Source organism: Staurois parvus, unplaced genomic scaffold (genome assembly GCF_062004578.1).
Source record: "Staurois parvus isolate SC_StPar_1 unplaced genomic scaffold, SC_StPar_1.0 ptg000779l, whole genome shotgun sequence".
In the NCBI taxonomy this organism is placed as follows: Eukaryota; Metazoa; Chordata; class Amphibia; order Anura; family Ranidae; genus Staurois; species Staurois parvus.
The window spans coordinates 3,560,928-3,579,938 of record NW_028318575.1 but is presented as its reverse complement, the minus strand read 5'-3'; the positions used below and the strand labels follow the sequence as shown (position 1 = coordinate 3,579,938).

At 41.4% G+C, this 19,011-nt stretch overlaps 1 protein-coding gene across 1 annotated transcript in view; it reads right to left on the bottom strand.

Annotated features, from left to right (window-relative positions):
- THSD7A (thrombospondin type 1 domain containing 7A) overlaps positions 1–19,011 on the bottom strand; it is a 670,811-nt gene that overhangs the window by 147,494 nt on the left and 504,306 nt on the right. The window contains exon 8 of the mRNA XM_089654586.1: positions 145–300. Coding sequence (XP_089510712.1) covers positions 145–300 — 156 coding nt within the window. The remainder of the gene's footprint in view (positions 1–144; positions 301–19,011) is intronic.

Genomic DNA, 19,011 nt, shown 5'->3' with positions numbered 1-19,011 from the left:
TATTTCTCATTCAGCAAATCATATGTGGAAGGTTAATATTCAAGGAGGCACATAGAGGAGATAACAAACTTCTCATTTTTTTGGTTTGTTTCATTTTTTCATCACATTATGGCCAGCACCGGATAATCCTTTCACCTTACATACCTTTCTTGCTCTGCTGGTCATCACAGCTTTCAAACGTACACGGACCCCACGCTGACCATGCCGACACCTCGCACTCTATGGGACAGGGGACATGGCAGAGCTGGCTGGTACTCAGGGAAGGATCTGTGCAGAGCTTGGTGTCCACTGGTTTTGATGCTATTTTAAAACAAATATACAAAAATTAGAACAAAAAAATAAAAAAAGCTGGACACAATACCCAGCATTTTTATGTTTCAACACTTTTTACTTTTTTTTAATTTTTTTTATTTTTACTCTCAATCCAGAACATACATATGCAATAGGACTTGCATAGAGTGAAGTGCAAAATCTTGTGAGCTTTTATACAAAACCAATAATAAAAAATTGTAATTACAAAATTGCGAATCGCTCACACTATTCACACTCCCATACAAAATGTGTTATATAACATAAACATCAATCAAGTGCCGCGCTTCACCTTTGATTTATACCTTATCAAACAACGTAACTATCTCTTAATATGTGTCCATGTGCTGATAGTCCTGTATAGTTGTATATCTTCTCAGATGCTTAAATTGCAAATTACTTCTTGGAACACCCCGTGCTTCTATACACTGCAGACCAATGAGCGTGTGCATATGATTCCCCCAGATGAAGCCAGGTGACCCAGTGGCGTAACGCGTAGGGGGGTACTTTGATATCACATACACTGCAAACCAATGAGCGTTTGTATACACCTTCATAGGATGTGCTCTCAACTGGTGTATATGACTGAACCACTAGGTGAGGTCATAAATGGCATGTGTCCCTTATATGGACTGATGTCTTGTGTCCAATGGGCATGAATCTCCTCCACTCTCTTAGCTCTCCTCCTCCATCAAATATGTACCGAAAAGAGATGACCAAAACATGGTGCTTTTTTATTATTATTATATAGTATTTATATAGCGCCAAAGGGTTTGCTCAGCGCTGTACAATAGCAGGGGGACAGAACATGAGACAGTACATAAACAATACAATACACGAGGGGTTCGAGGGCCCTGCTCTTTTGAGCTTACAATCTAGGAGGGAGGGGAAGTGGAACAAGAGGAAATGGCTGTGGGGAATGAAGTGGTAGGAGGAGTGGAGGAGGTCAGTTGTTAGGTGAGGGTGGGGTAGGCCTCCCTGAAGAGGTGGGTCTTCAGGGTGCACCTGAAGGTGATGAGGGTAATTGATAGTCTAATGGACTGGGGTAGGGAATTCCAGAGGATGGGGGAGGTCCTGGAGAAATCATGCAATCGGGCGTGGGAGGAGGAGACCAGGCAGCTAGAGAGTAGGAGGTCCTGTGTGGAGCGAAGGGCACGGGTAGGGTGGTATTTAGGTATCAGGTCGGTTAGGTAGTTTGGGGTGGCGTTGTGAATGGCTTTGTAGGTCAGGGTTAGCAGTTTGAATTTGATGCGTTGGGCAATCGGGAGCCAGTGAAGGGATTGGCAAAGTGGGGTGGCAGATGTGGAGTGGTTGGTGAGGTGGATGAGCCTAGCCGCTGAGTTCAGGATCGACTGGAGTGGGGATAGCGCTCGTTTGGCTAGGCCAGTGAGGAGGGAGTTGCAGTAGTCCAGGCGTGAGATGATGAGAGAGTGTACGAGTTGTTTGGTAGTGTCCGGGGTGAGTAATGTACGTATCTTGTAGATGTTGCGGAGGTGGAGCCTGCATGATCCTGAAAGCAATTGGATGTGGGGTAGGAAGGAGAGGTGGCTTTATCCTTACAGAACATTTATTGAAAACACAATATCCAGTATTCCACTCACATGTGTGATGTATTAAAGCGCGTTTTGTAAAGTAACTCCAATATGATACTTCTATTGATATGGATCCTCCAACTGCTAATGTGCATCCAGCTGTATCACACTCTCCTATCCTACAAGCATCGTGATCTCAAAGTACGTCCCTACGCGTTAGGCCACCGGGTCACGTGGCTTCATCTGGGGGAATCATATGCACACGCTCATTGGTTTGCAGTGTATAGAAGCATGGGGTGTTCCAAGATGTAATTTGCAATTTATACACTTCCTGCCTGGCATATAGTAAAATGACGGTCGGGCGAGCCTCTCGTCCCTCTGGTAGGGCGTCATATGACGTCCTTCCTGGATCGCGCTTTGCGCGTGTCTGCAGGGCCGCGCTATGGCGTGATCTGTCACCGGCTGTGTACCTTGGACAAAGCCAATGACAGATCTGTGTACTGACCCCGTTGCCAGTAACATGTGACCTGCTGTGACCAATAACAGCAGATCACATGACAGTTGTATACAATGGATGGCTTCCTTTCATGCTATCCATTGTATACAAGTGTGTCTAGCTGTGAATGGTCACAGTTATCACAAGCACAGGCTGGGCCAATCACAGCCCATCTGTGTCATGTGATTAGCCATGGCCAATCACAGCTAATCACAACAAAAAAACCTGAATGAATCAATTTCATTCAGTTCAATGCTTGCTTATAGCATAGAAATTCTTTGCTATAAGCAATCAAATTGTTTTAAAAAAAAAATACTGATCACTTCCCCAAAGTAGTACAACGTTACTATGGTAACATTATACTACTTTGGTCATAGTGTAATATGGAAAAAAAAAATCTTAAAAAAGTAGTAAAAAAATTAAAAAATTAAAAAAATAAATTGAAAAAGAATTATCGTTTTTTTTTTCGTACTGTCACCAGTCAGTGTCCCTGATCACCGCCACACCAGTTATATGATGATGCTGTACTGCACTGGTGACAGTATGTAAAAAACAAAATTGTAAAAATAATTTTTTTAATTTCTTCATTTTCCAAAAAATTATGCCATAAAAACAACAACTTAAAAAAACTCGCCATGCCTCTTATGAAGTACGTCGGACTGTCTACTTTGCAAAAAGGTGTCGTTTGGGGGATATCTGTATATCTGACATTTTTGGTCCTCAAGAAATTAGATTGGCCGTCAGTACTTTAGGATTGATCAATATTCAGATCTATACCATAGTTTGTGAACTCTATAACTTTCCTTCAGACTAAATAATAAACACTAATTTGAGTTATTTTCACCAAAGACATGTAGCAGAATACATCTTGGTCTAAATTTATGAAGAACAATTATTTATTTGCAAACTTTTAGAACAGAAACAAAGAAACGTGTTTTCTTTTCAAAATGTTCGGTCTTTTTTTGTTAATTTAGCAAAAAAATAAAAATCCCAGCGGTGATTAAATACCACCAAAAGAAAGCTCTAGTTGTGTGAACAAAATGATAAAATTTTAGTTTGTCATTCAAAGTGTGAGAGCGCTGAAACCTGAAAATTGGGCTGGGCAGGAAGGGGGTAACAGTGCCCGGTATGGAAGTGGTTAAGCATCTGTGAAGCAGGGGCAGACTGACAACTCATGGGGCCCCGGGCAATAGGGGATCATGGGGCCCATGTCCTTGCCCAAACTCAAAAAAGCCTATGAAAAAGGTACCAGGGGCATCTCATGGGGCCCCCTACTGACCCTGGGGCCCTCGGGCAGTGCCCGAGTTTCCAAATGGTCAGTCCGCCCCTGCTGTGAAGATATACAACTATACAGGACTATCAGCACATGGACACATATTAAGAGACGTTTATGTTGTTTGGTTTGGTTTAAATCATAGGTGAAGTGCAGCACTTGATTGATGTTTAAGGACTTGCATAGAGCCCACTGTTGTCTATGGAAAAACACAAACCCTATGCTCTCCAACTACCATTGTGTAGTGGTTAACGTGTCCTTGCTACAAGGTGATCTCTGGATGTGGTGTCATGTGACTGTATTGATTTCAAGTTAAAAAAAAAAAAATTGTATACAGCATCTGTTCACGAAGAAACAAAATGAGGCATATTTCTAAACAAAAATTGCATAGCTAGTTACCCAGTAAAAGTACATGTACTTTCATTCTGTGCAAATGGGGCAGAAACATGAAGGTTTCCTGAGCTGGAACTAAGGGGTGTCATTGATTTAAAACAAAAAAGAAAAAATACCCCATTTGGCCCCTAGATGGCGATAATTCATTTGATACTGACACCATCTAGTGACCAAATGAGGTATTTTCCATTTTAGATCAATGACAGTCATTCGTTCAGCACAAGAAGTAACCTAAGAAAATTGGTTTTGTTGAACCATAAGATGAACATAGTGAATGTATATAAACTGCTGGGAGAATTGCTATGGAATTGTTTTATAAATAAACTTCAATGTGTAAATGACTAATATTTATCAAAAAAGTTCTAGTGGTTTGATACTTTTAATATAGAAGTAAAAAAAATTACCACTGCCAATTTAACTCTTACTTGGGAAAGTAGGAACATTGTGCTAGTTCAGTTGGCAGTAATCCCTACACCAGTGTGGACATCCAGTGTGAACATCCTTTTATACCAGGGGCGGACTGACCATTTGGAAACTCGGGCAGTGCCCGAGGGCCCGGGGTCAGTAGGGGGCCCCATGAGATGCCCCTGGTACCTTTTTCATAGTCTTTTTTGAGTTTGGGCAAGGACACAGGGGCCCCATGATACCCTATTGCCCGGGGGCCCCATGAGTTGTCAGTCCGCCCGTTTTATACAGATTCTGCCCCACTTGTCATACAATTCTGTTCTGCTACAATTCTGTAAAACCTAAATCAAGAACGTTCTGTTGGGGTCAGACATAATGTCTGGTTACCATTCCAAACTGGTAATCAACTTTAAAGGCTGTCGCCAGAAAAAGGGGACGTTAGGATACACAGGAACCTCCATAGTTTATCTATCCCAGTGCCATAGGTTATCAGTCCTTGGACCCAATGCAGAATATACATACAGTAGGAACCTCTACAGGTTATCAGTCCCGGAACCTAATGCATAGTATACACAGGAACCTCCATAGGTTAACAGTCCTTGGACCCAATGCAGAGTATATACAGGAACCTCTACAGGTTATCAGTCCCAGAACCTAATGCATAGTATACACAGGAACCTCCATAGGTTAACAGTCCTTGGACCCAATGCAGAGTATATACAGGAACCTCTACAGGTTATCAGTCCCAGAGCCTAATGCAGAGTATACATAGGAACCTCCATAGGTTATCAGTCCTTGGACCCAATGCAGAGTATACATAGGAACCGCTACAGGTTATCAGTCCCGGCACCTAATGCAGAGTATACACAGGAACCTTCATAGGTTATCAGTCTTGAAACCCAATGCAAAGTATACACAAGAACCTCCATAGGTTATCAGTCCCGGAACCTAATGCAGAGTATACACATGAACCTTCATAGGTTATCAGTCCTGAAACCCAATGCAGAGTATACACAGGAACCTCCATCAGTCCTTGGACACAATGCAGAGTATACACAGGAACCTCCATAGGTTATAAGTCCAGAGACCCAATGCAGAGTATATACAGGAACCTTCATAGGTCATCAGTCCAGAGACCCAATGCAGAGTATACACAGGAACCTTCATAGGTTATCAGTCCAGAGACCCAAATGCAGAGTATACACAGGACCTTCCATAGATTATTAGTCCTTGGACCCAGTGCAGAGTATACACAGGAACCTCCATAGATTATCAGTCCTTGGGCCCAGTGCAGAGTATACACAGGAACCTCCATAGATTATCAGACCTGGAATCCAATGCAGAGTATACACAGGAACTTCCATAAGTTATCAGTCCAGAGACCCAATGCAGAGTATATACAGGAACCTTCATAGGTTATCAGTCCTGGAACCCAGTGCAGAGTATACACAGGAACTTCCATCGGTTATCAGTCCTGAGACCCAGTGCAGAGTATACACAGGAACCTTCATAGGTCATCAGTCCTGAAACCCAATGCAGAGTATACACAGGAACCTCCACAGGTTATCAGTCCTGGAACCCAATGCAGAGTATACACAGGAACCTTCATAGGTTATCAGTCCAGAGACCCAGTGCAGAGTATACATAGGAACTTTCATAGATCAGTCCTGGAACACAATGCAGAGTATACACAGGAACCTTCATAGGTTATCAGTCCTGGAACCCAATGCAGAATATACACATGAACCTTCATAGGTTTTTCAGTCCAGAGACCCAATGCAGAGTATACACAGGAACCTTCATAGGTTTTTCAGTCCAGAGACCCAATACAGAGTATACACAGGAACCTTCATAGGTTATCAGTCCAGAGACCCAATGCAGAGTATACACAGGAACCTTCATAGGTTATCAGTCCTGAGACCCAGTGCAGAGTATGCACAGGAACCTTCACAGGTCATCAGTCCTGAAACCCAATGCAGAGTATACACAGGAACCTCCATAGGTTATCAGTCCTGGAACCCAATGCAGAGTATACACAGCAACCTCTACAGGTTATCAGTCCCGGAACCTAATGCAGAGTATACATAGGAACCTCCATAGGTTATAAGTCCTTGGACCCAATGCAGAGTATACATAGGAACCTTCATAGGTTATCAGTCCTGAGACCCAGTGCAGAGTATACATAGGAACTTTCATAGATTATTAGTCCTGGAACCCAATGCAGAGTATACACAGGAACCTCCATAGGTTATCAGTCCTGGAACCCAATGCAGAATATACATTGGAACCTCAGTAGGTTATCAGTGCTGGAAGCAAATGCAGAGTATACATGGGATCCTTCATAGGCTATTGATCCTGGGACCCAGGTCAGAGTATACACAGGAACCTCCATAGGTTATCATTCCTAGAACCCAATGCAAAGTATACATGGAAACCTCCACAGGTTATCTATCTTGAAACCCAGTGCAGAAAATACACAGGAATGTCCACTAATTATGAAACCTGGGACCCAACACAGATGTGGACCACCATAGGTTATCAGCCCTGGATCCCAATGCATTGTATAGACAGGGACCTCCAATATTATTGTGTTTCCAACCAGCCCCTGTAGATATATATGGACTGATTCAGTAAAACAGAACAAGAAGCAAATAACAAATCACAAAGTGAGGCAAAACGCAGACGCCATATTGAACAGGTTAGGCCTCAGTAAAGTGAATTTTGATTGGCTGTTATTTGTTGATGCTCTTTGCACTCTTTATTATGACAATTCTCATTATTGCTGTCATACGGCACACATTTCTCAAAAGACCACATCAGAGCATCACTTACTACTAAACATGTCACCAATTACCTTCTGAGGTCTGCTAGGTCACTAGGTTGCTAGTATTCGCCCCCGGCTCTATCACCCCATATCTGAAAATATCATTTTATTTTATAAATAGCAGCATTTACTTCCCTCTGTGTTCTCATTTTCCTTTTTTTTTTTCCAACTAATAAGAGAGCACTCCTGGAGATTGCATGGGATTACTCCGAGAAGCCAGGCTCTCCTGTGATTTGTGTTATTTGAGGACAGATGTCGCCTGTCAATCAGTCCATGCGGGCAGTCGGGGTAATTTCCATATTAATGAAGTGGGCGTGGACAAACAAGAACAATGGGCATCTCATTATGTATATAAGATTTTCTATAAGGAATTTAGATTCATTTCCTGAAAAGCTCATTTTGTCCATTTTAAAACATCCCTGAATCTTATGTACACATAGGAAGCAGGCGCTAAATGAATGCAGGTGACATTTCCATGTAATCGGTAGGCTGACTGGCCCTTTAAATTAGAAATATTGGTGGTCCTTTTATAAGTAGGAATTATATAAAGGTCACCATTACATGGAAGAGATATGTAGGCTGCCAGTGTTGATTCTCCTTAAAAAATTCCAGTTGCTAATGCATTGGCTTCAGCTCTCAATCACTGATCCAGATTATATCAAAGCATATCTAACCACAAGGACACAAATGTAATATATTGCAGCCCACAGACATGGTGGCTGCATTTGTTTTTATTTTTTTCAGGATTTATTTCTCTTTATTTTTTACTTAGTAACTAGGAACACTTCCTGTCCTAGGGTGACGACACTCACTGTATTCTATCTATGGAGAAGCAGCGTTGTCACTCCAGTACAGGACTGCAGAACACTCCCTCTCTTCTTTTCTATAACAATTGGGGAGGTGTTCCGTAGTCCTCAGGGAAAGCTGGCAACAATATTACTCATAAGGGTGCAACAGAGGAAGAGAGCACAGGACATTATCAGCTCACGAGATTTTTAGCAAGATCAACAAGTACTTTTTTGCAGAAAACTCTTTCAACGAAAGGAAGCAAATAAATGAAGTTTCTTGTTAAGAGTTGCATACACTTTCAGAGATAAGAGGTTGCATCTTTGCTCTGACCTTTGTTTGCTGCAGGTTCTGTTTCTCTTGTTGAAGACGGAAAACCTCCTGCGCTGCCACTATACCCCAAAAATGAAAAAAAAAACCTACTAAAAATGAATCCCACACACAGGAATGGCTGCTAGCACCCAACTATAAAACCCGTCCCAGTACCACCCTTTTTAAAAGGTGCAGAACCAAGCATAATTGTTTAACTTGCATGGAATTTGTAAATGATAACAAGAAAAGCAATAAAATAGATCTCCTGCAGCCAGCAACAATACGATAGACCCTCTGCAACAAAAAATCCCCTCAGCAACAATAGATCCACTAGCAACAATAGACCCCTGCCATCAACAATATATCTCACAGAAGCCAGCATCAATAGACCCTCCAGCATCCATCAACAATAGTCAATCTCTCCCAGCAACAATTGACCCCCAACAACATAAGACCCCCTCCCCCAGCAACAATAGATCCCCCAACAGTAACAATAGACCTCCCCGTCAACCATAGAAACCCCCTCAAAAGAGGATCCCCTCCCAGAAACAAGAGATCCCCCAGCAGCCAGCATCAATAGACCCTCCAGCAGCCATCAACAGTAGTCAATCCATCCCAGCAACAATTGACCCCCAACAACATAAGACCCCCTCCCCCCAGCAACAATAGATCCCCAACAGTAACAATAGACCTCCCCATCAACCATAGAAAACGCCTCAAAAGAGGACCCCTCCCAGAAACAAGAGATCCCCCAGCAGCCAGCATCAATAGACCCTCCAGCAGCCATCAACATAAGTCGATCCCTCCCAGCAACAATTGATCCCCAACAACATAAGGCCCCCCAGCAACAATATACATCCCCCACCAGTAACAATAGACCTCCCCATCAACAATATAGACCCCCTCAACAGTAGATCCTTCCCAGAAACAAGAGATCCCCCAGCAGTCAGAATCAATAAACCCTCCAGCACCCCTTGCCATTAGATGCGTTCACTACTAAAGGTGCCGGAACTGCATTCCCACTGAAAAAAAAAGTCTTGATTATTACTACAGGTACTTCACTATTCACCATCAATCTTCACATCACTTTTCATACATACAGTATACTGTACTGTCAGGGGCAGACTGACAACTCATGGGGCCCCCGGGCAATAGGGGATCATGGGGCCCCGTGTCCTTGCCCAAACTCAAAAAAGCCTATGAAAAAGGTACCATGGGCATCTCATGGGGCCCCCTACTGACCCCGGGCCCTCGGGCAGTGCCCGAGTTTCCAAATTGTCAGTCCGCCCCTGTATACTGTATATTGTACATTCACCATGATATGAATACTAAAGCCGTACAGCTGGAATTTACAGGAAGCAAGCAATGAAAGCCTCTGTGTTTGGAACATGACAGGTCCACTTTAAGGCCTAGTTTACATTTGTGGTTGGCGGGTGATAAAAACAGGAGGATCAACTGGGTTTTAATGACCCTCAATTGTCCACCCCCCCTTACAAAGGCAGCCTTACAAGGGCATGGCAAGAATTGTTAGGCTCCATTCATTTTAGCATGTCTTCAAAGTCACACAATTTCCAGTGGACTGCTGTGTGTTTCTGCAAAAAAAAAAACGCAACGGAAAATGCATAGGTGTGAATCTAGACTAAACACTATCACAAACAGCCCATATGGAATTAAAATATATTTGAAATATATTTTAAAAATATTCTTCCCAAATATATTGACACATATTTGAAATGCTACAATTTTGGCCGTATTCAATATATTTTAAAATATATTTCAATAAATAATATATATATATATATATATATAGTATGTTGAAATGTTTTTTTGTTAAAAAATATATATTTTAAAAAATACTTTTCATATACTTTGTAATACAAAACGCATTTCAACATGCAGTATATATATATATATATATATATATATATATATATATATATATATATATATATATAAAAAATATACTGTATGTTGAAATGCGTTTTTATTACAAAATATATGAAAAACATTTAAAAATGTATTAAACATTTAAATGTATTAAAAATACATTTTCAAATATACTGTATGTCTTTGAAAATACATTTAATCTACATTTTTGGAATGCATTTACAAAAATATGTAAAAATATATGTTAAAATGACTTTTTTGTTAAAAAAAATCTGAAGAACATATTTAAAAAATATGTCTTTTTAAAAATACTTTTCATATATTTTGTAATACAAAATGCATTTCAACATGCAGTATATCTATATAGCTGATGCTTGGAATCCTAGACTCTGACCTCTCCTTTGGGCCCCACATCCTCTCACTGGCTAAATCCTGCCGCCTCAACCTCCGGAACATTTCCAAAATCCGCCCCTTCCTGACCAATGACACCACAAAACAACTCATCCACGCCTTGGTTATATCCCGCCTCGATTACTGCAACTCCCTCCTCACTGGTCTACCGTTACACAGGTTATCCCCCCTTCAGTCTATTATGAATGCTGCTGCTAGACTCATACACCTTACCAACCGATCAGCGACTGCTGCCCCTCTCTGCCAATCCCTCCACTGGCTTCCGCTAACCCAACGTATAAAATTCAAAATACTAACCACAGCTTACACAGCCATCCACAACACTACCCCTAGCTACATCGCCAACCTCATCCACAGATACCGCCCAAATCGCCCACTCCGCTCCTCCCATGATATCCTCCTCTCTAGCTCCCTCATCACCTCCTCCCACGCTCGCCTCCAGGACTTCTCCAGAGCCTCTCCCATCCTCTGGAACTCCCTACCACAGTATGTCTGGTCAGCCCCCACCCTATCTGCCTTTAGGCGATCTTTGAAAACTCACTTCTTCAGGAAAGCCTACCCCACCTCCACCTAAGAACTGTACTTGAATTGGAGGTGATCATCCCCCGCAGCTATCACCTTTTGTATCACCTCCCCCTTCCTTTAGATTGTAAGCTCCACGAGCCGGGCCCTCCTATTCCTTCTGTACTGAAATGTATTGTAATTGTACCGTCTCCCTTATATTGTAAAGCGCTGCGCAAACTGTTGGCGCTATATAAATCCTGTATAATAATAATAATATATATTTATTGAACTATATTTTGAAATATATTGAATATGGAAAAAATTGTAGTATTTCAAATATATGTCAATATATTTGGGAAGAATATTTTAAAAATATATTTCAAACTTATTTTTCTTCCATGTGGGAGTACTCAGTTGTTCTTGTTGAAAACTGCACTAATACGGCTACAATCACCTAGCATGCTGTTAGTAGTAGCATTAAGAGCACAATTCACCAGAAACACCTAAACTCCATCATTTGGAGGGGAGTCCACATGCTTTTTGCTATAAAGGTAATTACTTGATTTCAGTTGGGTTTCAAATTGTATCTCATTTATTTTTTGCTTCTCTACATTTACCGTGTACTGCAAGAAAACTATTACAAATGGTTAGGATAATTGCCTTTCCATAGCAATATTGCACATTCCACTCTATTCCCAAAGATAGGATATAAAAGTAAGAAAGTACGCAGAAAAGTAAACTGCAGAGCCGGGGAGGAGGAGGATTGCAGACAATCACATTAGTTCTATTGCCTAGATCAGTGCAAATAAACTTAGTGCAGCATTTGGTGCTCTCAGGCTGCAAGGTCACCGTGTAACAAGGAGCAGTCAATGAGAACTTCATATGAAAAGGCTGAAATTACACTTAAATGACATCTTTATATAGAGATAATGGAAAGCACTTATTGTAATCCGAGATATCCTGCTTGATATTAAATTACTAGCATGGCAATTTGTATCCGTATATCAGAGGCTGCTCAATAGCAAGTATTTCTTGTATTTTATTTTTTGGCAATGACAAATTATAAAAGATATTTTAAAGCTGAACTCCAGGTATGATCTTTATTGCCTAGTTATATTGGTCCAGCTTGGCACAATGTACGTAGGCAAATCTCATAGCTGAGGGACCACTGTGGAAGGTGACAATTGTAGTAGTCGCTGCTACAACAGTGATCGGTAGGGTACGGCTTTGTGAGTCAAACACACGAACGGTAAGGGCATTCAGCGGGCTGTTTACCCGCCGCACCCCACAATGCACTGCGCCATGACAGTGCATTGTGATTGGCCAAAACAGTGCACCGGACCTACTTTGGCCAATCACAGCGCATTATGACGTCACAAGAGGCCAAGAGGCGGGGTTGACCTCTTGTGACATCCTCACAGTATTTAGGAACTGTCATCCCGGCGCAGCTGTCAGAGCAGCATAGAGAGCGGAGTGTTTTTTTTTCTTTTTTCGGTTCGGCGATGAATATGGGCATCGTGATTGCCATTGGATCTATTTCAGGGGACTTTTTTTAATTTTTGTTTTTAATAAAGGACTTGTCAAAGACTGTCTCCTGTCATTTTTACACTAAACTTTTTTTTTGCGAATGGGTAGTGGTACCATATACCCCATACTCCTTCACACAGGGCGGGCAGGATCTGGGGGACACCTTGTTAAAGGGGGCTCCTGATTCCAATAAGACCCCCACCCACAGACCCCCACAATCACCGACCATGGTTGTGGGAAAGGCCCTTGTCCCCATTGACATGCCCCTTGCCCCAAAGCACCTCCCCCATGTTGAGGGCATGTGTCCTGGTATGGTTCAGGAGGGGGGGGGGGGCTCATTAAAGAATGTCTTCACTACTAAAATACTTAGACTTAATAATAAAACTCATGCCGAATTTTACTCAGATGTGTTAAGATATCACTTAGTGAATTTTCCCTGTTCGAAGTTCGCGGTCAAACTTTCAGTAGGTTTGAATGTTTGACCGCGAACTGAACAGGGAGGTGTTAGGCCCATCACTAGTGATCGCCATGATCCCCCAGGTTCCATGCCGATTGGCTTCCCTAATGCATACTAATCAAAGGGGGGTGCTTCCTTGGGACCACTGCCATTCACAAAATGCCTTTAATTTTTTTTTAAATAATACAACCCATTCTCTTATTGGACGAGGTAAAGAGGCAGGTGGTGATGTTACAATCTTTAAAACAATATTTAAAAATCATTCAGCTAGTCTCTGAATGCCCTAATGAGAAATGCAGGAGCTAGAGTAGTGTAAACGCAGCTACATTCCTGTCTGGATGTGGCAGCAAGTAATACAAATGCAAGTAAGAATTGCAACAGCAGAATGGTGCAAAACACACAGTGGCAGTTGTGTGTGTGTAAAGGGTTAACTGCTTATTTAACCTGCCCCAGTGATGATCACTCTCAGTCTGCTGATTCACAGGGTGAGGTGAGGGCGAGTCACTTTCTGGTGGCCGCAGTGGAATGTGACAGTGTCACTCTCACAGCTTCTGCAATGGAACATATTTTTGCATTACGTCTGCTCTTGTCTTTCATCTGGCTTCATAAATATAATATGCTGATCTAAAGAATAAAACAACACAGCGCCTGTGTTTAATCCATGGCTATAAATTGTTTCTAGACCCCCAAAAATCCATGAAACAGAAGAATGATCGTCCATTTATTACAAATCATCTGAGAAATTTTATTACACGAGGCCACATAATCCGTTCCATGCCAACACCGATATCATATTTTATTCTGTATGACTGATTTTCTTTTCATTAAAACAATATTTAATCCATTCCATGCCAACACCTATATCATATTTTTTTTCTGTATGACTGATTTTGTTTTCATTAAAACAATATTTAAAAATCTTTAAGCTGAATATCTGAATGCCCTAATTACAAATGAAGTAACTTTGCATCTACAGCAGAAACAGTAGTAAAAATGCAGCTGCATTCCTCTCTGGGCGTGGCAGTGAGTGATACAGATTCAGGTAAGAATTGCAACAGCAGATGTTGTCAATGGTTTTTCTTAAAACACATGGTGGCAGTTCCGTGTGTAAAGGGTTACCTGCTTATTTAACCTGCCCCAGTGATGATCACTCTCAGTCTGCTGCTCCTTAGATTTTTGTCTCTGCACACAGCTCACAATCTATTCCATGCCAACACCAAGTCTCATTTTATTCTGTATGATTGATTTTCTTTTCATTAAAACAATATTTAAAAATCATTATGCCAAGTATCTGAATGTATATCTGAACAGTCAAGGTACCAGAAGCTATCAAGGCACAGTATCAGACACCTGCTGGAATAAGTGAAAAAGTAGAACAGGCTGCATTTTCCTGAACAGAACTGTACTGGAACGCGATAAAACGCATAAAAAATGCACCTAAATGCACCAAAAATATGGCAAAAATTCACATGCAAAAATGCATCCAGAACACATCTGGTCTGTGTTTCTATAGTGTAAACCGGCCCTAAACAAGAGAATGATCATCCATTTTCCATGAATATAAATTGTTTCTAGACGTCCAAGAAAAATCCATAAAACAGGAGAATATCGTTCATTTATTGCAAAGAATTGCCGCTCCTGCAATGAATAGATTTTTGCATTGCTCTTGCCTTTTATCTGACTTCACGTATATAATCAGCTGATCTGAAGAACAAAACAGGAGTCGTGTGTTTATTCCATGGCTATAGATTGTTTCTAGACCCTCAGGAAAATCCATGAAACAGAAGAATGATCGTCCATTTATAGCAGTGTTTTGCAACTCCTGAAGTGAAACAGATTTTTGCATCGTTCTTGCCTTTTATCTTCAGGCATACAATCAGCTGATCTCAAGAACACAATAACAGGAGTCCTATGTTTATTCCATGGCTATAAATTGTTCCCAGACCCCTAGGAAAATCCCTTAAACAAGAGAATGTTCGTTCATTTATTATGAAAAATTGCCGCTCGTGCAATTAACAGATTTTTGCATTGCTCTTGCCTTTTATCAAACTTGACACATACAATCAGCTGATCTGAGGAACAAAATAACAGGAGGCCTGTGTTTTTTCCATGAATATAAATTGTTTCTAGACCTCCAGGAAAAATCCATGAAACAGTAGAACATCGTCCATTTATTGCGAAGAATCGACGCTCCTGCAATGAACAGATTCTTGCATTGCTCTTGCCTTTTATTTGACTTCACGTCTAAATCAGCTGATCTGAGGAATAAAACAACAGGAGTCCTGTGTTTATTCCATGGCTATAAATTGTTTCTAGACTCCAAGGAAAATCCATGAAACAGAAGAATGATCGTCCATTTATTGCGAAGAATCTGTGGGGGATTTTATGACACGTGGTCTCGCAATCCATTCCAAGCCAACACCAATGGCTCATTTTATTCCGTGTAATTCATTTTAATAGAACGATTTGAGGGAACAATTCTCCCAGCTTGTTCCGGTGAAATATGACACAGCCTGAGCATCTTTTAGGAACAATCCACTTTAAGTACCGTCATATGGAAACCGCACAATAATATTTAGTGACTACATCTCAGCACGGACGCTTAATACAGTGTAAAATCTCTATTAACATAATTCAAGCAGAGATTATCATAAAGCCTTTTAATCCGCCGTTGCCTAGAAATCAATATAGAACAGCTTAATCTCATGAAAAACATCTTCAGAAGTGAAAACGGATGTCGCTGTTACACTTGAAAAGGTAAACATACAATATATACTGTATATTATATAGAGAGCTAGACATGTGAGAGCCAGGGGCGGACTGACAACTCATGGGGCCCCCAGGCAATAGGGGCAATGGGGCCCCTGTGTCCTTGCCCAAACTCAAAAAAGCCTATGAAAAAGGTACCAGGGGCATCTCATGGGGCCCCCTACTGACCCCGGGCCCTCGGGCAGTGCCGAGTTTCCAAATGGTCAGTCCGCCCCTGATGAGAGCTTAACTTTTCACTTTTGACAAAAAGGCCAAATTTGGTTATCATGGGCACATCGGTCCAATGATTAGGGGAGGAAGAAGTGAACTTGAACTAGCTGATGGAGCAGATTATGGAGCTGATGGAACAACCAGTATGTTACCATGAAAAGGTTCATTTGGGGGGGGGGTGTATTTATCCTGTGAAACCTCATATATAATCATTTTGTGGGTGCAAAACTGAATGTTATTAGGCTATATTCTAAGCAGTTGTAAATTGAAAAAATGGGGCGACCATCGGGTGGTAGTAGGTCAAGACCAGGGGCAGACTGACCATTTGGAAACTTGGGCACTGCCCGAGGGCCTGGGGTCAGTAGGGGGCCCCATGAAATGCCCCTGGTACCTTTTTCATAGGCTTTTTTGAGTTTGGGCAAGGACACAGGGGCCCCATGATTCCCTATTGCCCGGGGGCCCCATGAGTTGTCATTCCGCCCCTGGTCAAGACCCAGTTTATACCAAAGTGCCATGTCCCTAGAGTTAATTAGAGAAAACGATATTGGATGGACTTTTTAGGCACAAAAACTCAGCACACAAAAAAATAAAAACAATGTTCCTTTATCAACCACTTCAAGTCCGGACACTTTTACCCCCTTCCTGTCCAGGCCAATTTTCAGCTTTCAGCGCTATCACACTTTGAATGACAGTTGCGCGGTCATGCAACGCTGACCCATATGAATTTTTTAGCATTTTTTTGAGACAGATAAAACTTTATTTTGGTGGTATTTATTCACCACTGGGATTTTAAATTTTTTGGGCTATATACTGTAAATGAAAACGTCCAAAAATTTTGAAAAATATGAATTTTTTAGCATTTTTTTCAGACAGATACAACTTTATTTTGGTGGTATTTATTCACCACTGGGATTTTTACTTTTTTTTGCTATATAAATAAAAAAGTCCAAACATTTTAAAAAAAGTGTTTTTTTTTATAAAATATAGCAAATAAATAATTGTTCTTCATAAATCTTGGCCAAAATTTATTCGGTTATCTTTTTAGTAAAAAAAAAAATAACCTAAATTAGTTTATAACCAAAAATTATAATGTAAGAAAATTTTTTTTTAATGTTTTTATTTTTTTTTTATATTATTATTTATATTTTTGTTTTTTTGTTTTAACATGCTGTCACCCTAGCAGTACAGTGTCACCATAGTGTACTACTTGTGTGGGGTGATGAAGATTTTTTTTTGTTTACACTGATTGCTTTTTCAACCATAAAAGCTGTAAAAGCAATCATTTCTCCTCTCTGGCTGCATTCTTGCAGCCATTGAGAAATACTGTGTGAGCTGTGATTGGTCACAGCTTGTCACATGGTACAAGGCTTTTGAGAATGGCCTTGTACCATGTGATCTCTGTGATCATTCACAGATTTCACACGTAGTAAGCAATGATGTCAGGAAGTGACATCTTGCTTACTACTATTCATGTGATCGCTGATTGGCCAATCAGCGATCACATGATCGGGACCTCACACAGAGGTCCCGTACAGCGATCAGTGTTCCTCCGGACACAGCGGACACCGGATCGCGGTGCCGCACACTCCCAGGGAGCGTGCACAACCTGAGAATGCGGGTGCCATTTATGAATGGCAACCCGCTCCTGCCCTGCCCCCGTCCGGCCGTTTATGTACATGTGCCAGACGGGAATTGGTTAACACATCACCTCTAAAATGTATCTTGTATATAGTTACATTGCACAGTTAGCCCACAGCTAATATCCCACAACCAACCAACTATAGAAAGACAGGTTCCAATAGATGTGTGGAGTACAAATAGTATGAACAGGATATTTCTTCAAGGAGGTAGGGGATATGCAAGCTGTGCAATCAACGCCCGACATGTTTCTCGACAGAAGGTCACTTCTTCAGGGACTAGCAATATATATAGTTAGCCAGTGTGCATTGTTAGCAATGGGCTCCCCAGGGCAAGCAACTGCAGGCTCCCTCAGGCCAACACAAGGGGGATAGCCCCTGAAGAAACATGCGCCATAAACAAAAAAAGCCCAACAAATTTGAGAAAAAACTATATTTTTGACTTTTTGCTATTAAACATGTCCAGTAAAAAAATTTAAAATATCAAATTTCATCATAAATTTAGAGCAAAATGTATTCTGCTCCATGTCTTTGCTAAACGAAATCCCAATACCTGTAAATTAATTGGTTTACATGAAAGTTATAGCTTTTACAAATGGAGGTATATATACTGGGATTTTTTTTTTTTTTATGGGTAATGGCGGCGATCAGCAACTTATAGCGGAACTGCGAGACTGTGGCGGGCATTCTGACACTGGGGGGAACTGACTTGGTGTCACTGACATACAATACAGTGATCAGTGCTAATAAAAAGCACTGACACTGTGCTAATAGCATTGGGCAGGAAGGGGTTAACATCTGGGGACATCAAAGGGTTAACTGTGTGCTGTTTCACTATAGGGCAGGGGTAGGCAACCTGAGAGCCTCAGGACTACAAGTTCCATCATGCCTCTGCAAGTCATAGCTGTAACTGTCAGTTTTGTAATCTTTGTAATGCCTCATGGGAAATGTAGTTTCACAACAGCTAGAGAGCCACAGGTTGCCTACCCCTGCTATAGGGGCTGTGTGTGTGTTTCACTGTAAGCACACTGCTTTGTACAAAGCAGTGTGCAGGAGCTGACAGGGGAGAGATCTGTATTGTTTACATACAGTTATCTCCCCCCGTCGTTAATATTCGGCGGTCAGCGGTTGCCGGCGAGTAATCACCGGCCTGGACCCGGTGATTGACAGCTGAGACCTTGAAAAGAAAAACAACGGAGACAGGGGCAGACTGACCATTTGGAAACTCGGGTCAGTAGGGGCCCCCATGAGATGCCCCTGGTACCTTTTTCATAGGCTT